The 22,764-nt window shown below is 37.4% G+C and overlaps 1 protein-coding gene across 2 annotated transcripts in view; it reads right to left on the minus strand.

Moving 5' to 3' along the window:
* Positions 1 to 22,764, minus strand: part of Su(Tpl) (Suppressor of Triplolethal) — a 53,662-nt gene that overhangs the window by 8,809 nt on the left and 22,089 nt on the right. For both annotated transcript variants that reach the window (XM_076123364.1, XM_076123365.1), the window contains exons 3-13: positions 12,871 to 12,969; positions 9,284 to 9,435; positions 8,206 to 8,643; positions 6,687 to 6,757; positions 6,452 to 6,608; positions 5,884 to 6,015; positions 5,362 to 5,573; positions 4,062 to 4,181; positions 3,214 to 3,307; positions 2,093 to 2,264; positions 1,051 to 1,188 (exon numbers count right to left, since the gene is read on the minus strand). In XM_076123364.1, coding sequence (XP_075979479.1) covers positions 1,051 to 1,188; positions 2,093 to 2,264; positions 3,214 to 3,307; positions 4,062 to 4,181; positions 5,362 to 5,573; positions 5,884 to 6,015; positions 6,452 to 6,608; positions 6,687 to 6,757; positions 8,206 to 8,643; positions 9,284 to 9,435; positions 12,871 to 12,969 — 1,785 coding nt within the window. The remainder of the gene's footprint in view (positions 1 to 1,050; positions 1,189 to 2,092; positions 2,265 to 3,213; positions 3,308 to 4,061; positions 4,182 to 5,361; positions 5,574 to 5,883; positions 6,016 to 6,451; positions 6,609 to 6,686; positions 6,758 to 8,205; positions 8,644 to 9,283; positions 9,436 to 12,870; positions 12,970 to 22,764) is intronic.

A 22,764-nucleotide genomic window follows, 5' to 3' on the forward strand; every position in this document is an offset into this window, starting at 1 on the left:
TAAAATTATAGATAGGTATATAATTCATGTAGATATATAAAATACATTAAAAATTATTCTTAAAATTGTTACTTATATCACAAAAATGACAATAAAATTGATTTTAAAAAAAGTTGTTGTAAGTCAAAAAATATATGAAATTCATTTAAAAAGTAATTGTAAAATTAAATAAATTAACTAAAAATATTTTGAAAAAAAACAAAATGTGGTAATAGTACTTATGTTGAATATTGATTTATAGGTATACTTATGTGATATCGGAAAGGATTTTCTTTCATTTACTATAAGTTGAGTCTTTTGAGTTAGAATTTATAGACAGATTCCAAATAAATGTATCAATCAACATCATACCAATTTCTTAATTTGTTTTTTAATTTCCTTTCTAAAATTACCCAATCTTTGCCATTTTAAGCCACAAAATTATGATATCTTCTTATGGTCGTGATATAAAAGCTAAAACTTTATAAAAATAAATTTATTAAATTTTGATTGAAGTGGCAGCCCTATGTGCAGATATTTCGGATATTACTAAACTTTCAAATATCTCCTGGAAACCAGCGAGTTAGGTTTTAGAAATAATACTGCAAATAAAAGAAAGTATAAGCAATTTTTTGATGTAGAAATGACCACCTACTACGGTGGTTTAGATGAATAAAAAAATAAAAACGAAAAATGAGAAAAGAAATCATATCTCTCGACCTATTCATGCTAAAACTTCAGGAATTGGTGGAATGGTCGGCTATTATATCTTCTTTCGATAGAATAAATAAATTCTGGAATAAGTACTTCCGTTAAATTGTAATTGATTTTTTTTCGTTTTTCAATAGTCGGATATTCCGGAACTTTGACACTGAATAACGAAAAAAGTACAAGTCTTAGCGAGCCCGGAGTTTTACTCTAATCCTCAGAATGGTATACTCTATCGAATAATTCAATAAAAAGACGACGAAACAAAAATAGGGTTTATAACACACTGTGTATCGAAATTATTACACGAACTGCATTATGTAAAATGTTAGTGTATAAAACATGATTGTTGTAGGGACTCACCAACTGATCATACTGATTGACCATACGCTTGATATGATTGAGTTTGCGATGTAGATAGTTGACGCGCCGCCTCTCCCGCTTGTACGCGGGGTCGTTGTTCACTTTCCGGTACTCATCCACGATGCGCTGTTCTATACTCTGTTGAATAACAAACGAGAAATATTATTGCACGAACTTAAGCCCGTAAGCCCGTAACGTAGGCCCGTAGCCGGTAAAAATGTTTGTTTCTTATATTAATTACTGTTTTGAATGTTTTGATTAAAATAAAGAAAGGAGTAACACACTTTTTGTAAAAAAAATATTTAGGTAACACACTTGTTTAGTTTTAAAATTTGTTTTTGAGGACGAAAATCCCATGAAGTGATAACAGTATAATGACCTTGTTATTCCTAACTTATTGAATGGGGACATAGACACGTATTATTTTCACGTTTAGTTACAATAACAGCGTTATCTCCTAAATACACTGGCTTCGAAATTTCCCATTGAGTCAGATTTTATTTTTAATGCCTAATTCAAGGCAGATATGTGACATTATCATTATTTCCGAGTTGATTTATTCCCGTGTTTATCAGAAAGGAAATTGGCTCAACGCTTATCTGTTGATGTTTAACTACGTGTTGTACTTTCATATTTATTTGCTAATCTGTCGCACTGTCTAGGTCATTGCTATTAAAAGAATTACGTTTCAATTGCTTTAGTTAAAGTATCTTTATCTCCATCTTTACAGTTTCATCAAATTCATGGCTTATGTGCGTCCCTAGTGCACGTCGAAAGAGCAATTATAATCTAAGGTTAGGTCATCGATAGAGCGCTAACTTTATCAAAAATACGTAAGTCTAAGGCCGCTGTTTGTACACAACATAAACTGATAGTATTAAATGAGCGGTTCGTACACATGTACCAATATCGGCGACATATCCTTGTGTACGAGCCTATACGAGTTTATTTTGATGTCACATAGAAACAAAAAAATCTCGTGTACCAAAGGTTTATGTCAGTTGTGTAGATATGTTGAAGTGTTAGAAGGATGGTGCAGTACCTGGTGGTGCGGACTGAGCGGCTGTGCGCCGCGCAGCTCGTGCTCGAGGCGCGTGAAGAGCGCGGCGACCCGCGCGATGCGCGCGTACAGCGAGCGGTACTCCGTGTACAGCTCCGCGAACTCGTTCTTGTACGCGCGCCGCACGTTGGACGACGTGATGGCCGGGTACTGCCTGCAAGTCGACAACACCACGGTTATATCAAAAGGATCTCTATCGTGGCTCGACATAACTAAAAACCAGCGTTGAAGAGCAATTTAATTCAGAAAAATACTATGGAGACTGTATAACAAGCATAGAAAACAGTAACAAGAACACTTTATGTAGTTGAGGATATAATTCGTTGCTATCAGAGATGAAGAAACCATATAATTACTAAACAGATTGATTCTTACTTCTCTCTACTAAATTGTTCTATTTCATTATAATCACCTGCATAATGTTTGCATTTGCATTAGTTTTACAAGCGAAACTTCCCGAACTTATTACGCCTGTGCACGATTTCTATGACTAAGAATGTAAAGCACTTATTTATCTATCAGCCTTTCACTGCATGTTGTTTACAACAAATCACTCTCGTAATGTTTCTACGGTTACATAATCAATACAGGAATACATATTATTATACAATCATGCACCTTGCAGCTTCCGAGAAATACGTCTTTAACATAAGTATGCATGCTTTCATACATAATGCTAAAACTGATCTTAAAATGTTAACAAGTTACAACGGTTAGGGTCATCGTACGTCTGTTTTTCCCACGCAAAGTATTACTAACTCAATTTCCATTCAGTGCTGAACTCAGAGTATAAAGTGCAACGTTTTGTTTGAAAGCAATCTCGGAACTGATTGACATTCTTTACGAGTAAGTTTTAGTGTGAAAGCCGACGTAGTGCAGGGGTTACGTAAATTAAATTTCTTTAGAAATATCGAAGGCTTAAGAAACGGGACTTTTCCTCGCCACCTCAGCCTTGAATAATGTGATTCTTAAGTAGTATCACTCACTACATATGTTATACTTCTATGTTTTCTACCTACATACAATATACAGTCGTGTGTGTATAAGAAGTTATTGCATTTAGTTCCTATTGACGTAATGCATAGTAGTTGATGATTTGTTACCTTTCAATCGCTTCCATACTTTCAGTCATATTCTCATCAGGGACAGGCGCTATTTCTGTATTTTCTAAGGGTTCAGTATTTGTGATGTCTTTATCTAGAAACAAAAACATATTACATTATTAATATGAGGTCATTGTCTGCATTTTTCTACAAATAGTAGACATTTACTGAAAACAAAACCATAATTAGGTATTTTTTGTTAACTCAGTGTAGAATCTTGTAATGAGGTTCAACACTCTCAAAACATTTCGTATTGACATTGACTGCAGTCTAATTACATGTATAAAAACACGTCAATTAAATATAAATAATGTGTTATCCAAATTACTCCTTACATTTCTCAATAACAATGTTTACATTACGGAATACAAATAAAAAGTAACAATTGTTTATAAACATGAAATATACAAGAGACAAGTTGAGCGTATCAAATATTCAAGTAAATGTATTTGTAACGCTCCACAGGCGTATAGAATTAATCATACAAAACGGACCGTTAACGTGGCAGCTATCTTTTTTGCAAGTAATGTAACATTCATTATAATAATCACTATCGTCTTAACGATGTAACGTGTTTAGTATCAAGAAATAATTAGTTCACCAATAAAATTATTTAATGTCACTCATTTCGGGCAGTGACTTTCAACAAATGTATTGCTTAACCACGATCAAAGTCTTCAAAGGCATTACAAAATTTTCGATTTCTCGGTTTGAACCAAATAAATTAGGTTATTTCGATATTGCGATTGTCACATTTTCATTGTACGATGGCAATATTTGCAAGAATATACTACATTGTATTATAATATAAAATTTTGCAAATGATAGATACTTTGTATGAAACATACCTGTAATATTAGTTTGCTCTACTGGGGGACTACTTCTAAAACCGTTCGCCTTCACAGGACTGGGGCAGAGATCCTCCTTTACAGTAGTATAATTGAGGGTGTAACCGTTGTCCTTTTTAACTGTAAAAAGAAAATGATACATGTTACAAAGGAAACATGCAAGTTACTAATACAGTTCTAAAATTATGCATACATATTCTTACACTTGTTATACAGTGTAATGAAACTAAAATAAATTTGTCGTACGAATTATGTCCGCTTGCGAAACTTAAGTCCTTTTTTGGTCTAAAAACCAGATCCGTATAATCGATTTTTAATCACTCACTGTATCGTTTAAACTTGCATTATTTGCTATCAATAAATTTTACAACCGTCAGTCATTACGAAAGTGGGTTATGGTAGTACCAGTTTACTTACGTTTGATGTTTTTTGAAATACGTTTCCTGCACACCGATGTTATTTATTACGGTGTATTACAGTTATAATTTGCGCAATCAATATCAACATTGTTTAAGTTTACACTTAAATCGGTAGATAATAGAAACTTGAATGTTGTAATTACATTAACAAGTGTTTGTTGATTCACAAACGTTTTTTTGTGTAGTTATACATTCAGGTGTGATGCTAACATTTAGTTTTTGCACATTATTCAAGATTGTTATGTAAGGGTGCGTAAAAAATAGTATGGCACATTAATGACCAGTGTCCATTATTTATCATTGACACGTACGCTAGTCTCTATGAATGAATAGAAAACAGTTGCTATGATACTACTGAAGTTGTTATGTATGACTGGTTTATAATGACATCGAGACTTCACGTGACAAGTGTCTATTACTAAGATAATTCGAGGATTAGTCAGCATCAGATCAAGGCTGGTGCAACTTGCTTGACACGTCAAGCGAAGGTAAAAAATGCATCGTCACGTCAATCTAGATATCGTAATAGATATCGGTTGCAATGACGCATGCTTCGCGAACAGTATACCGTGAAATTCTACAGCATTTATTGTTGTAAACAATATTGAAACTCGTGGGGTTAGTGTCACAATTCCATGCCCAAACTGTATGGCGAGTATCTTTTCTTGGTTCTTTTAAATAACACTCGACAGTTATAACGTTCAATATTCACCTGTAGATCGTGTCTTATACACAAGTAAAGCTATGTACCTAGACAGTGAGGCAATAGCCAGGTCTGTTACGGCTATTACCGTCATTGTCATTCAGTAGGGTGGGAATATGAGGTAACTTCAGAGTCGTAATAGGTGGTATGACGGATAAGCTAGCGCAGGTGTAAGTACCATTGGTCCGGTCGTCCTCGTTGTCGGAGGCCTGGCGCTCGCCGGAGGAGGTGGTGGCGTAGCCGGAGGAGGGCGGCGAGGGCCGGCGGTAGTGCGAGATGCGCTGCTTCTTGGCGGCGGGCGGCTCCACGTCCGCCGCGGGCGCCAGCACCGCCACCGACGCCGCCGCCGCCGCGCCCGCGCACGCCCCGCTCGCCGCGCTCGCACCGTTACTGCGCACACACCAAATAAATCTATTTTCGCATCCACAGTTGTTTAAAGTTTAAGCTACGCATCAGAACATGAACCTTCATCGCAATCCATCCATGACTAATCATGTATTCTCTTTATAGACACGGGAGGATCTGACTGCCTAAAAAATGTCTGATTGTTTTAAACTTTACAACGAATGCACTAACGATTTTTAGCTTTCTACGGTGTTATGTTAGTAAGTATACATATTGGAATAAATATAACAGATCCATGTATCTTTAAGACTAAAAAGCTTAATATATTAGCTTTAATGTAAGTATGATTGTTTACCTGTTACTACTGATACTAGGAACAGGCAGCGGCGCCGTACTGGTCCGCTTGCTTGCACTAGGAGAGGCGCGCGGTGAAAGGGAGTTGGCTGAATCGCTGCTTAGTGGCGGCGTCAGGTTTTGAGGTTTCCGCCTAAAAAACATAATTTCATATTAGTAAGTTGCGAAGATCAAGATCTCAAACAGGCTTCCATGGCCTTTCATCATTGATATCGGTACACCTTGTTCTTCATTGAGCTCATTTTCGGAGTGGCCACTTTTATACAAATCTTCTTAGGTAGTATAGAATACTGGTTGCTGTAAATATCAAATCAGTTATGCAGCACTGGTTTTGAAGAATGTGTTTTGCACTCGTCAAACATTCCGTACCGTAGTACTAACAAATATGACGATTATGTTTGCATCAACCTACGTCACTACAATTCACTACCGATTTGGGTCTAATTTTGCACACGTACCTCGAAAGCAGGTGAAGAATTTCTTTCACCGATACGCAGAGCTGCGACTGTTGCCTAATATACATGCTGTCAGAAATCTAATAAATTGTGTATTTAAGCACCAATACCGACCTCTTGAGCATACGTTTCTCCTCCTCAGTATAAAATGGCCAATCCTCATTGACGTCATTCCACATGTTCCTACGTAACTGGTAACAGTTATCCTTGAGCGTACTGATATGTGGCAGAATCTTGCTCACAAAGCTGCGGTCCTTTTCTTTGATACCCTCTGCAACGGTTAGACCGAGCGTTAATCAAGTTAAGTTAGTGCCAAAAGCACCTTGCTACGCTTGAAATCTCGACTTACCCATGGAGAGCCTCGCGTACAATTCGGGCTTCTTGAAGGGTTTCAATGCTAATAACTGTATAAGTCTTTCTCTGAAATAGGAAAAAAATAAACATATTAATATACGTCACTTATTTAAATAGATCAGAACGTACATTTCCTGTATCACTTTCATTCATAATAAAAGTACAGAGTTCAGATTATTAAGAAATCTAGTTTCTAACATCTTTCCTACTCCTAAATGGTACAAGTGGTAATTTTCTCTCATTGACAGTTTTTATGAAATTTGAGTCACCATCAATAACAGAAAAGCCCCTTTTCTGTTGATCATTATAATTACCTCTATTGACATGTCTAAATTACCTTGAACGCTATTTCCATTGCAGAACAACAATACCTTGTACCGTCCTTGACTCTGAGTCACTTGCTAATATTCATATAGTCGCAGTTTTGTCCAGCGGCGAGCAAATAAACTAGACCTGTCATATTGACGTCAAGCCTTTACAAGACATTACCTAGTCCAGTCAATCATATAACTAAACACAAAAAGATTTAACTATCATTTAAAGTTAAGAGACCATGATCATTGTCTAAAAATGGCGTTGTTTTCGAGACGACGGTAATAAAACACGTATAATGTTCGACTTTTCGTCTTATGCGTCGAACAATTAAGCAACATCATAATTAAACAAGGCCATAATGTTTCATAACTGACGTATCTATTATTTCTTTGTAATTTATATCGTGTGAAGAACTACTACATATGTAATATTTATATACACAACATAAACCACAGGTCGTTTGTATATCAGCCGCAAATTATCAAATTGGTTTTACATTGATAAGGATATGATGAATTTATCAAACTGTTTTGTAGTCATCGTGCTACGTATCATTAAGCTGAAATAATATATGACTCTTATATAAGATACAGCAATTTGTTTCAAGGAAGTTTCAAGTACCTTATTAAATTATTAGATATTGATTAAAACATATTTATTTATAATTGCTAGAGAAGAGAATTAAGCGCATCGTAAACATAAAAAGTGAAACACATAAATACGTGGGTACAAAAGGATGACACAACAATTGAAATAACGGGAAAACTTTTATGACTAAGACGTATGACGCTATGGTCAAAACCCAGAATTCTTCCATTATTGGCAGTTTTATAATACGTGCAATTATTAAGTATTTGTGTGCAGGTAAACTTCAAAATCAGATTTAAGATCGCCTTACTGTTATAGTATTACTTTCAGTGCAGACTTCCCTTCTGTTTTAAGAATTACCTACACGAGTTCGTGTGGTAGTCATACATTCATACGTACATAGGTCAATACTAACCAAAATACATGAAGAGGATTGGAAGTTCTTAATTAACAAGTAACAGGTTTTTGCTTAGTCATTGTTTACCAGTTTGAGTTGTAATCTCGTGATTTTGTGAGGATAACCATAGTAAACTAATGTCAACGGAATGAGTCGCAATCTTGCCGTCAGCAAACTTCTAGTAGGAGTTTAATCTACAGTAAGTGTGACTTACTTCAAGGACCGCCTAGTGAGATCCGGATTAGGGGGTGGCCGTTGTGGCTGGTGCGGGTTGGTGTGCGGGTGTTGTGGGTACTGTTGGTGCGGCGGCGGTGCCGGCTGTGGGGCCGGACGCGGCACCGGTGGCACCGGCCGTTCCACTCTGTCCGGACGGTCCGGCCGGTCGGGGCGGTCCGGACGCTCGGCGCGGTCCGGCCGGTCAGGCCGGTCGGGGCGGTCGGGACGATCAGGGCGGTCGGGGCGATCGGGGCGGTCCGGGCGCTCCACACGCTCCGGTTCTGCCCTCTCGAGCCGCTCGGCCCTTTCGACCCGCTCAGCCCGTTCGGCCCGTTCAGCCCGCTCTGCTAGCTGCGTCGCTCCCGGGTACGGGTGTGACGAACGCACTTTGACGCGACGTCCGATGTCCGTCTGATTAGGTTTAATCACGCGGGTGCTGGAATACGACCAATACGGTGAATAGGGGAAAGTGAAATATCGCATGCACAACTAGGAAATTGCAATGTGATTACCTAAATCGCTGGCAGGTTAATGCTATTTAAGTTTTTGATTCACTTCCTACGTGTTTAAAAGATTGCTATTATTCGTAGTAAAATTAGCTGTTAGATTTCGTAATTTATCTTCATACGTCGTAATACTCGTAATTTAAAATTTAGTTGATAAACTGCGAAGTTTATCTTATTTTCCTGTTTGTATAATTAAATTATCTAAGGCTCCATATAGCAATTACCATTATATTATGTCTCACTTTAGCGAAATTCAGCAATTTAGTAAAACTATAAAAACATTTCCGGATTCAAAATCTGAAAATGAAAGCCTATTCTGTTCACATTTGATAAACTTCACAACCAGTAACATAATATCTGCAAACGTCAAGACGATTTCTTTTTCCAACATCAAAACGTTCTATTATATTCAAAACAAACTTAAGCGAAGGAATTCTCACCAATTTGATTGCCAAATGCGATGACTATTCACTTCCTGAAGGTGCGTTAACGAATACAGTGCCGCTCTATGAGGGGACATTTATTTTAGCAATCGACCTACGAGTTTGCAATGATGTAGTACTTTCTTACCATTTACTCTGCTCCGCGGCAACTGTTCTCGCCATACGGTCCTTGGTTGCCTCATATGAGTCGTCATTGGCCTGGACGCGCATCCTGCGCGGCAGTGGCCCGCACGACTCCAAACGTCGAGCGCCTCCACTTCGGACGCACTCGAATGAGCCCTGGAACACGTTCATATCATTTTACTATTGAGGTAGGTAGAATGGAGTATCGGTTTACCTAACACTGCAAAGGATGTGGTTCTAAACCAGAAAGTTCTGTTAATAAATACGATAAAAACTATATAATTGAATTCATGTTTATTCTTGACGTTAGTTTATAGTCTTAGTACAGACTTATTTTTATGACGTATCATTCAAGTATTTCATAACAACATAGCAATGCCCAAAAGTGGCGTAATTTCTGGGAATTTTTTGTTATGTTTACGTAACCTCAGTTTCATCCCTGTTACGGCAGAAAACGCTCATCCAGAACAATAAACAACCTTTCGCCTTTATACTGAACGCTTGAAGCGACGCTATTGTACGTAACCGAGGGTGAAACGACAACCCACGCGAAACATTTATAGACTACGATGAATCGATTCGGCTATTTGTGAACCTCTCCAGAAATATGTTTGACACAAAAAGTAAAGAATTAAGGCTCTTTGTGATGCAATGTATGCGCTGAGCGACTGAATTCGCACTTTCTAACGGGTGTTGGGTAACGTTCTTAGCGACCCGCGCCGCTGCATTCCGATCCAAGTTAAATTTCCATTATTTTGCGAATACTGACCACGATTAAACTATGAAATTGATACAGGAGTTCCCCTGCGAGGGACAGTATGGAAAACGCACAACTATATTTTATGTTTTGTTAAAATAATTCTGTAGCGCGTTTAAATGGTTACTTCTTATACATTAGAACAATTTTAACGTATAGGAGACTTCGTTACAAAGACAAGAACAAAATATAAAAACCTTCGTCATTATGGCACGTAAAAAACAGATCGAAGCAGAATATGTACCCACGGCTTTCAAAGATATAAAAGAAGTTGAAAATTCTGTTCCGTATTACAGCTAGTGGAAGGAAACATAAACTTGGTTATTTATGGTACTTTCGCAACTTTATCCCCGTGGATGTTACTCCGATCCGGACGCAAAGCTATGTAAAGGTTTTATGTCAAGTAAACTACTTCTCATCTGTGCCGAGCAAAAGGAAACGCTCTTATCTTCATGAAGGCTATTCTCGGAAAGTTTGTGGTTGCACTCCTTCCGTCTGAAATTGTTGAGCTCTTTGCCTAGTATGTCTTTTTACTAAATCTTATTGCATTTTATTTACACAATATTTACTGTTCGTGGTTCTCTATAATATCAGAGAGTCAGTCAGAGAGTCGATAAGTCTGGAATTCTGAACTTGACCGGAATTTATTCCGTCTCAAGAATAACGTAGCATTATAACGTTACGTGTTTATTGCTACCCCAGTTTTCCTCCGCCAAATAATTATAAAAGGTTCGCCGAAAATATTCAGGGCATAGAGGCGCGACACGTAAACTCTTACAAATTTGTCGGCCACGCTATTTATTATCGACTGCAACTGTTCCACGACCCACAAACGCGACAATGTGTTATGGGAGAAGCATAGAGAGAATATTAATATAGCCGCGGATCAGCTGATCGACAAATTTTATGAGGCCTTTTTACTTTGTACTGATTGTAGTAGTTTCATTGTAGTGAGTGACTCTACCTAATTATGTATAGTGAATTTGCTTAGGTCTAATCGAACAAATATAAAGCGAAATCAAGTGTGCATTGATTGAGGCAATTTAAGAGACAGAAAAAATATTAGTTTTAGAACTAAACACTCTCTCTTCCATGCTATGAATCCCATATGGTAGTGGGGCCAGCCTTCCTGGTCTTTCTCCTCCACTTCGCTTTGTCCTCGACATCGTCTTCGGAAACCTCACACTCACTCATGTCTTTCTGCACTACAGTTTCCCATCTAGTTTTGAACTAAACACAGAACTAATTGCAGAAAAACAATTCTTGAAAATAATATATATTTCAGGACCTCACTCCTATTTCTAGAATCTGTTATTTGTAGACTAAACTGTGATTTCTTGTCATGTTGATAAGAACTGACCAAGAAAGGAAAGCGTTTACATGTAGAGCAAATATTGGCCTCACAATACCTTGTTAACCTAACGATTTATGTATGTCAAGTATGATAACGGTGATATCTTATGAAAACTGTGCAATATTTATAATAATTACAGTTAACATTGAATGAAAGTCAAATGACGATATAAAATATGCTATAAAAGGAATGTATAAATATATAGAAGACTGGTAAAAATACCTCTACGTCTAATAAACACAAAATTATATGGAAGGCTTCATAAAGATATTGAAATGCAAAAATACAATCAAGTTTTAAAAATGGCGCTCGGTGTTCAACCTTGGTATTTGTCAATTTTTAAACGAGGTAACGAGAATAAACATTATTTAAATATAGATCTTGAAGTGTTCTGCACGAAATAACAAGTATCAATAAACAGATACGAGTACAGCAATAAGTGGGTGCTTACAATAATTGTTTAGTATGCCAACCACCCTTAAAGATGTAGCACATTGTCAGACACGTTTGGTAAATGACACTTTAAGGTTAAAAATGTTATGATAGGGGACAAATCTGACGTTCACGTTTTTTTAACACCTGCGTCGGTACTACTTTATTTTCTTATTCTATTTCAATAATTTATGGGATTTTCTCGAGGCTGAAATGTATTTATTTTACCCAAAAAATTTCTTTTCTCAGTTACTTACAGGTTTATAATTCAATTAATTGTAGAACTAAATTATGGAATGTTTATTCCACATTTCCCTTTTTTATCACAAATCGTCGAATTTGAATGCAAATTTTATATGGTTTTTGAAGACTTCGTAAACATTGTTATGTGAGTGAGGAGAAAAAATTTAAGTAAAATATTATGTACCGACTATGTTTGTTTGATAATGCCCGCATGACGTAAAATACCAGTTTCAATCAAGGTGAGCCGGGATGTGTGCTCAATAAGATTACGATTTGTTACATTTTCAAACCACATTCTGTATTTATGATCCGCCGATTTTACTTCAAAATTTAAACAATTCCTGGATGTCCATCGGTATTTCAAAACTTATCATTGGATTTTTTTCCTTAAGCGCAATAAACACACAGCTCTACATGGAGGTAAATAATTAGTGCTACTACGATACGTTATTGTCTTATGACTGTGTAATTTAACCACAGGGAACATCAAACTAATTTTTAAAACGTCCAATATGAAACAGACATAAAACAAATCAGAACGGTATTTCGTTCCTGTTCATTATTATTTAATTTATGACGCATTTTCTCCAACGTCAGAGGGGTCGACTCAGCGCAGGTCTGTGACGCTGTGTGGCTGATACATCTAGTTACTACTTACGTCATAATTTTCTTAGTTTGATTGAATATGTTTTGCACTAAGTATATTTTATAGATTTCATAAAGCGGATTCCTTGTGGCTACGTGTAATCAAGCTTCTTTTTTCGGGGACCCTTGATCATAAAGGTAGTTAATTAGTGATATTTACCTGAGGCCCCTCCATTTCTGCATTACTGTTGATGTTGAAGAGAAACGTAGCCTCGCTCGATGGCCCATTGCCACTGGCTGGCGCCGGAATGGAGATTTTCTGAAATGAACAGTAGAAATAATTTAAAAAAATGCATTTGTTACAAATAACACATCGTTTGAGAAGTCACACAAATCGTAAAATGCGAAGACGATATCAAACAGTATGAAAATCTTTAACACAATATAGTGTAATGAATAATTAAGTTCTTATTCTTCACATTATTATGAAGAGCTCGGCAAGTGTTTTCTGCCCTTATCAACAGAACAAATATAAACAGTGTCATTCAGTTTACGCACGTGACATACACATATATGGAGAGTAAAATTTACAGTAAACATACATTTCAATTCAATTCTAAATATCAGCAATTGAACTAACAAAAACGGTCCTTGAATGTGTTAAAACAAATGTATATTTTGTATTTGAACGAAAGCATAAGTCGACTGGTTACCTTTATGAGCAAGTCATATAAAAGTTTTGTCCTTGAGCGCTATCTCGGGAACGGTGGATTAATAAATATTTATTCAATAGGTATTTTCTTTTTATGAAACAGAAATAGTATGAACGCAGAACCGTGTGAACAATCTTCAATAAACGTCGTAACATAATGACGTAAACAATTGATAACATAATTATTTTGGCGCGTCCAAAAAGATAACGTGATTTTAATCGAAGTAAAAACTTTGTAACGCTATGTGGGAGCACGTGAATGATTTTTAAAGAATCTGTTTTATCGCGTGCCTAAGATGTTAGCAGTTTCGACGTGGGAAATCTGGCACGAGATCTTGTGTGAATCACACACATAAAACTGCTAAATTACTAAGGGGGCTGCTTTAACGAAATTAACTGCATAATGAGACACCAACAATCTATATTGTATTATGTATACTTGTCCACCTGTCGCACGATTACGAGGTCTTTAAAACTGCAGAATAATCCTATGAGAAATCTACGACGGCGGTTCTTGTTACATTTCCTAATAAGGCTGACCTGGGCCACTAGGCTTAACGCAATTGCAACTGCGTATACAGTAGGTACACATATCGAGTGGTTTAATATATAACTCATGAAGTGGGTAATGACTTTCATCGTCTGGTATGGCAACGTCGCGGCTTCACAACCGATGAGCGTATCGTACCGTTTCACCATTAAGTAAGCGCTTCTTCTAAATTAAAACTTTGCGGCTATATTAATAGCTTCGACAGAATACGAATATGATCAAAACAACATCCAACTTTCGGAATTTGTATATTGAGGTCGCTACGAGTTCTTCATGGTTCGCTACCCAGTGCCAGAAAAACAAATGAACTCAATTTATTTTGTCAAGATATTTCACTTCCCTTTCACAGATAGTACAGAAATGTAACACGTTTGGAAGATGACGATAAATGACAACAGCGTGACCCTTTTAGACGCCGAAGCGTGTTCTCGGTAGAGAAGTTTTACTGCATTGTAGGAGAATGATTGTGGTGTCCAGACCAGACTCATTTGGTATCACGCACACCTACATGCGTGGCCGCGAGCCGCTCTAAGGTCGCGGCTGACGATGTGTGCCAGCACGACAATGCCAGGCAATTAACCTATTAAAGAGTGCGCCGCGAGGCGGACACCGATGGAGCAATAACCCGACAAGTCCCGCCGCTAACGCGTTAACTGATACTCAGATTGCTCATTACAAATCCTTCCGATTTGTTCTAGAAAGATTTATCCAAATATAGCCATATAAATGTGAGTATTTTCCATCAAACAAAACAACTGTCATACATTGAGTATGTAATACGGCATGAATAAACAGAACGATAACGCCGACTTGCCGGAATGCGATATAACATGTAGTCGGAAAATTGAGACATTCTATTTGCAGAACGATATTCATTTTATTTAAATGTAAGTTAGGTAACGTTTTTCTCGCAACATAACGTTAAATCTTAAAAAATCGAGTCAATAATGCACTAAGCGGCGACGTCCATCACGCGATTCAAGTCTGATAAACACAAGGTAAAGGCATAGAGCATAATATGGAATTATGGAGCTAATGAGGAAAAAACCCGCTACGAGCGAGCAGCAGACAGTGCGGGGAGCGCGGGGCGCGGCTTTCTCTGCGCCACAGCCGACCGATATAAAGAGCGCCTCGCGATGGAACACTTCGGCATTCGGTCAACAGCCGTCTCGCCCGCATCGTCTGTTCCTACCATGGTTCCATCTATTGTTTTGCTTTGCTGCTTTATTGACCGATTTTTGTGATTGTCACTAATACCATAACATACATGATTAGAGAGTTATTTATAGGTAAATAGTCTAACCATCTGTAAATTGTATCATGTCAAGGTCGCTAGTTTCATTGTGTCTTCTGATGAAGGTCGGGCAACATCGTTTAGACCGGAAAATAGGTATACACGAGGAAATCCGGCGTCCATTTTTCAAGGCATTATTGAAATGCCGCCTGGTCGATTAATTTGTAGAGGTCTAATCAGACTTCACACGACAGCTGTGGTAGTAAAACTTGGGATTACGTCATTCTAGATGCGTAAACAGCTGTTTTAGTTGGATTCTTTTAATTTTTTTCGATCGTAGCAGGAGATTTCTTTATTGTGTATTGCCCGTCGTGCGCAACGACTGTGCCTTTTGTTGGTTACCTAATTTTACAGCAAGCGGCGAGCGGTACACAGTCTTGCGAAGTGAGAGGCCGTCGCAACCGGTCCGTTCGGCTCGCTCGACCGACAGATATACACAACTACGTCGCAGATAGTGTACGCGGCTTCGGATTGGCTTATATTATGTTCGCGATTAGTAAAGAACAAACATAAATTATACATGTCATAATTGCTGTTTCGTTTCTAGGTAATCGTCCGCGGTACCTCGTAAAATACAAAATACGGAATGTACTTTACCGAGCCACGGGACAAACCCGGACGCAAAACCAGCGGTCGTGTGCCCCAGCCTCGAGTTAACGTGTTGTGTCTTATTGACGTAACATCGCGGAGGTGGCATAGGGCGTACGATGCAAATTGAGCTTTAGTAGCATAGAGCGTTGGAACATTATTGTTCGTACCGCTACTGGCATACGTCAGTAGTGTACAATAATAAATGGTTCACTTCAACACGAATCGTAGCGGGAAATCCACGCGACTGGCTTGTGATCGCCACCATGTTAATTGCTTGCCGACTTGTTATTTTCTTTACTTCATGATATATGATAATGAGTATTGGCACCGATTATTGCAAACTTGTTTACATTTCAACCGTCATGAAAATTCTGGAATAAGACCTGATGCAGGCAGCATCAAATCATATACTTTGTTAGCAACTATTTCGCAAAACAACGTAAGAAATCTGACAGGTCAAATCAATAATGTCTTCCTTTGTTTGTTATTCAACCTTGACGTTTGTAACAATACAGTAGAAGCAATAGTAGTTGTCGAATACTTGCTACTATATTCTCGGTGCACATAGTCAATTTCTTTTACGTTTAAATGCTAATACAATTTTAATGAGTGGGTTTTTCGATTAAAAACGTTATAATCGAAACAAAACATAAAATCTTATTTTGAGAGCTATATGCATTAGCAACTCTACATTTCGGTAAAATAACGTTTCTCGCAATATTTTAAAGAAAAAGGCTGTGTGAGCTGTGAGTTTTTCCATAAAATATGCAATCGTGAGAAGTAGTTGGGCTATCTATAAATAAACAAACGAATGTAAACGTTCATGAAGCTGACATGTTGATAAACAATGTTCAGTTAAACATGATGTTTTCCGTTTAATGTTACAACAAGAACTGTCTTTGAGAAAGGCAATTTAAAATCAACATTATGGAGAACAGAGAATTTGGCAATGCGTCCGCGGAAGAAATTGTTCTAACACAATTTACTAACGGTAATAGTCACTTTCATCGCAGCAGACACATTTAAAGGCGAAGTGAGTGGCCAGTTATTCGTGAGGTTTCTACGATACTATTTGCATATTCGCCGACTTTCTAATGGACGATGCGGCCGCTCTTGTCGCAATCGTCGGCAGCGGTGAGGTAACACCGATTCATTTAATTATATACTTAAGTTGAAAAAACAGTATTCGAGTCTCGCGCATTGTTGCCATTGAACAGTCTCTTGTGTGTGCGCCCGTCTAGCTCGGGTTTTTTCGCTCGATCGGCGCACGCTCATTGGACGGCTCGAGGTTTATTAAAAAGCTGCGTTCGAAAACTAGAATACCTTGCATTCACGTTTATGTACGAACGATAATAATTTTAGCCAGAAAAGTACCTATCAACGTTGCTGAAACAAATAATTACAAACACAGCAATTTTCAATTTCTTAACGAACATTGTATTGATACGGTTGCGAAAATTGTACAGTGGCCACAATCAAACTCCTTGTCAACAAATTCTATTTTACGTAAAGTTTCTATTGCGGTGAATGAACTATGTTAATTATTTGCGCGTGGTAAATGATTAGATTACTGTACTCAGGCCACTTGAGCGTGTATTTCGTTATCGCGACTTCCTACACTATAGATAGGGACGATTACGTCAAACTTTCAGATCACCTTTCGCATGTAAGACAAAATAAATGTTATTTATCATACGCAGTGCACGAGGACATACAAGTATTTAATATGTCAGTTGCATTGTAAATATCACGAGCGTTGCGGTTGACGGGTGGGTCTTTGCAAGGATTCATTCTGGTGCCGTTCTCCTTCGCGGCGGCCGCTCGCGACCTTCCGCCAGAGGAGGGGCACCTCTCACCGGCGACGTGACTGCAACCACGGCCTTACGTCGCGAGGCTGTATCGAAACCTCTACGTAACGAAGCTCTTTCCAGCGGCGGTTACTCAACGCCCGATAGTTCCGTCGATACATACATACTTGCTTCGCCGTACACACCACCAACAGATCACGTGATTACCTTGCGTAACGAATTATTGCCGGCACACCTTTTGATACAACGTGAAATACATAGAAATCTTTCATTATTGAGACACATAATAATGGTGAAACTATTACCGGAGTTGCGAAAACGGAATAACATTATCGAAGCCTTCGTTCTTACTCATCATTGCAGATAATTTTATCAGATGCCAAACACATTCAATTTATTTAAAAAATTGAACATAACAACCTCGATAATGAGAATGACGATAGCGAACTAGAGTACGGATGAAAACACGATGCGAGAGATCGTTTCATCAAAAACAATGGTAAGTAAAAGGCGAATGGATGTTCCCACTACAAATAAGACGAAGCTATTGTGTCGAGCAGAGTTACTTTTACTAACTATCAAACAAAATAATAACTTATTGTTTCATTATACACAAACACATTAACCGACATAGAACTGCCAGGTCTTCAACGATTGCTCAATAAACCCCACGTGACAAATATTTTCACGGTGTATTATTAACTAATCATAATAGAGAGCAAGAGATAAAATTGCATGCGTCATATACGCATATTTAAATACGAAACAAACAACATACGACATGCTATATTCCTTATTTATATACTACGAAGTTGTTTATGCTCTATATCACAACTCGGTAGTATTTATCTTATGACGTCACGCTTTTCAGGGAGGAAGAGGCAAGTCTGACGCCCGAACACACCCACAATACACATACTTATAACAATTAATGAAACACACTTATTAATAGCTTTTTTCTCAACGATCTTTTGAAACTCTAGATCTCATCAATTCCTGTCCAATTAGTATTTTCAATATATAAAGGAATGAGACTAGCGTCTATTAGAAAATGCAGGGCAGACTTAGCAACCAATAAATTTACACTAAAGAAACCAATACAGCGTTAATCATATTCAAATCCAAGACCATATGAGACTAACAAAAAGGTACGTAATATAACAAATTTTATTTATATGCGACAAACAAACAACACAACGCAAAGACAAGGGACATTTTAAAGAATGTATCAAAAACAAACAACAGGAAAACGCAGATTTCATGAGATACAACACTTCAAAATGTAGCATACTGATGCGAAAGGGGATTGACCGAGGTTATTTCCCTCAGGACTTAGCGCTTACGGAAAGGTTAAGCGCGAAATAAGTTGGTCTGATAACACGTAAGGTATTAAGTTTTTTTTATTTATGCAAATTATAGTCATATCATACGTTTGAAGTGTTTGGCATTACAAAATTATTGTATTTACTTTTAATGGATCATTTTATAGATATTTACGGTTCACCAAGGTAGTCGAAACTGTCGATGCAATATCTGACGCACAATATAACGACGAGACCAGATAATGTCGCAAGTATTTAGATCAAGGTGCGAAACACGCGTTCGAGAGTCGAGATCGGATCCGAGGAATTTTTGTTGAAGATCACGCTCGCGCTCATGTCGAAGCGCATAAATTCATTAAGAAACCAAAGCGGAATACAGTATTAGAAAATAATGTGTAAAACAAGAAATCCATACATGAGTTAATTGAATATTAAAACGATCTGCAATTGCACACACTATCAAAAAACAGACTGTTTGCGATACAATGAAAGCTGGAAATATAGAATAAGTCCCGAATACGATAGTCATTAAGTAGTGTAAATATCATCTTATCACACGTTAGCTTAATTTTGATAAGAGTATTGTACTGATAGCTATAGAAATACAGAATATGAATCGTCTTTTAAGTTATCGTGGAACGTGCCAGATATTTCCAGAAGCTGAACTGATTGATTGATGCAAGTGCATCGTCAGAACGACAGATGGGAACGCTGATGTAAATAAAAAGTATGAGATTGGCATGTTCAAGAGCCAGACGAGCGGATCCTGTATTAAAGCTGGAACTCGGAAATAAGGTTTTTCTCATTGAATCAATTGAAGATAAAATGAGTTGTGTGCGAACGTCGGATCCAGAACAATCTAGTGGCACAGACGCGGCGCCGACGCGACGTGACGCCGACCACGCCTCCCGACTACGGCTTTATATTACGCCTGCTATTTTATTATCGTGGCTACGACGTGATTATTCATGAAGAGGGTATCAGTAACACTTAAGAGGTCGTTTAGGCTAAACTTAGGGGTATATTCAATTATTTATTTCTATTCTTATCAAATTTTTAAACACTTTAATTATTATACCTTTATTTTGATCCACTTTGAGACAAGAACAGTAGACTCCATGGTTTCTTTGAGATCGCAAGAATATTGCCAAAGTAATTTAATCGTAAAGCAATGCCATATCATCATGAATACCTCAAGACGGTACAAATAGTTCAAACGAACAGCTTGGACTAAATGGTAATAACCAATTAAATACCTATATTATGGAGAGAGAAATAGCGTAATAGAAATGAAACAAAGGTCCAATAAGCAATAAAAAACTTGATCAGTTTAACATTGCATTGTGACGTGGGAGTGTAAATTTAGTTAGACCCCACAATTTTAAAAACATATAGGTAGGCTCATTCTCGAATGCCATGAGCAAGCGCTATTTGCAACTCTAATTAGGAAATTTCAATAATTTCAGGTAGGTACGCAGAGTGTTCAGGAGAAGTGGTAAATAAATCAACCATCTGTCAGTGATAGATAGTCAGACCATGAAAGGCTAACAGCATCGGCGAATAATACACACAATAAAGCAGACAAATTGACTGCGAAACTGCGCCCGGTGGCTGAATTCAATATGCTACTGAGCCGTGTAGGTGCGCCGCCTTTTATTGTTTCCAGGCGGATATGGTTCCAAACAAATTATCATTAATTTTATTAATATGCCCAAGTCCTCAAAGAAAAGAGACACGATGGAGCATTACACAATAGTATAAGGTTGTTAAAGAACAAGATGTTTGAACTTCAGACGACTTTGTACGACACTGAAAGTTAGCGAATAGCGATTGTTATTTGAATACAAAGGAAGGTGTAATGAGAAAGCCTAGAGGCAGGTTGAAAATTATTCGATGCCCGGGTTTCAATAGCGTAGGCTACTTGCTAAATATGGTTACGCATGACTGAATATAATGATAATGTATTTTCTGATACGTTTTAAGGGGTGATAATAGCGTAAGCATAAAAAGTATTTGTTGAATATTACGGAGGGCTGACAAGTTTAGGAGCTAAAATAAATATAGGTTGTAAGCCCGGTTAGCTCATCTCCAGTCTTTCGTATAGAAACGGATATGTAGAAATATTTACTGTAAAAAATGACAAAAAAAACTATTTACCATTTTAATACTTTGTGGTACATAGAGAACGTGACAAGTGAATGAACACAAATGTAGCTCGTACACCTAATTTGCGTCAAGCCGTAAAATTTTCACTCTCACAATCAGTAAACATACCCATTCACTTAGACTAACATATGGCCACGGTAAAAGGCGATAAGCGTTTGTAAACGGTTTGTATAAATTTTATTATAGGATAAGTGACACAAAAGACCAAAATTCTAATGTATAGACAATGGTGTACATTTAGGCTTAGGAAAAGTAACTTTTGTAGAAATATTGAATGATATGGACGTGAATTTGGAACTCTACGCAAAAATGGTGATGATGGTTCGATTAAGAGTAGGAAATTGAAAGAATGGCACTACTCGCGGTTAACTGTTAATCTCTAGTTTGGCTGATAAGATTTGTTGTATAACGGGCAATACGATTCGAGCGACCAACAGGGCGAAAACAATTGCGACCAAAACCGGTTACCTCACACTAACGTTGTATGGCGTACAATGTTCGTGTCAGATTTAGAGATATTCCTGAAACGACTTACGCAAAAAGCGTTAATGTAGCATTCGAATTTTTAGCTACATCTAAACTATCTAATACGCAGTAAATACAATTTGTACTGTATGGAATATTTTAATGATAAACAAATTTTGTAGAAATATTAAAATTTCTTATCTGTTTATTCGGACGTCACCGTCATAGCGAATTGTAAATGTGGAAATCGGTTCAATAGCCTATATTTTACATTCAAATCGATTGTATGAACGGATGACGATTGAGGCCAGTCCATAGTCTTTTTGGTTAGCATTCATGTGAATTGAGAAATGCGTCTTAGTGCTTCTAGAAACAATTGTTTGTAATGCACATTGATCCGTAATGCTACATCGTATATTTGTCATCAAAAGAAATTCCTTTAAATATCGTGAAATAACAAGTATGTGTGTTCTAATAAAATAGATACAGCACGTGTTCATAACGATATATGCATTAAATCAGAATAAAGAAACCCTATTAATAAACAACTTAAAACATCGTTTAGCAACATTGTTCAATGTGTCTCGATTAAATCAAAAATAGGTTTTGAGGTGAAGGCTACTCGGCTCTTGCTAACATTGCTCTTTCGGTCAAAGCAACGACGAATCGGTACAAGAATACACTTATTAACTTCATTTTAATTTCATTTTTCCAAATAAGGTTTAATAAGAATGCTGTTGTAATATTTCAATTAGGCACAAACGTTTTTCATATTTTTTTAGTTTCTCAGTAAAATCATTAAAAAAAATCCTCTATTGTCCGAGTGCCGCCTACTCGTGAAGTTCAGAATAGTGCTTGAAGCGAGCGGTAACTTTTACCTGCTTACGTAATGCTGCCAGGTACAATTTATTATCGGCTTCATTGCAAGCTTTCGTAATGTAAGCTAGCACTGCTTATACACTTTTATGTCTACTTGTCCTCTTTCCGTACACCCGGATGTTTTTGGGTCTAGATTCAACCAGCTATGGATACTATGACAACTGTTATTTTTTTAATTTAATATTTGCTCATTGTTTTACAATGCAGTACAGTGTTATGAGAAAGAGCCACTTTACATTAATCATACTTGATCGAGGACCCAAAGTTAGAACGTTGTGTTTTCAAGCCGATTAAAGAGGCCTTAACTAGTTTAACGAAGTTTGTTGG

The sequence above is a fragment of the Anticarsia gemmatalis genome, chromosome 15 (genome assembly GCF_050436995.1).
Source record: "Anticarsia gemmatalis isolate Benzon Research Colony breed Stoneville strain chromosome 15, ilAntGemm2 primary, whole genome shotgun sequence".
Classification (NCBI taxonomy): Eukaryota; Metazoa; Arthropoda; class Insecta; order Lepidoptera; family Erebidae; genus Anticarsia; species Anticarsia gemmatalis.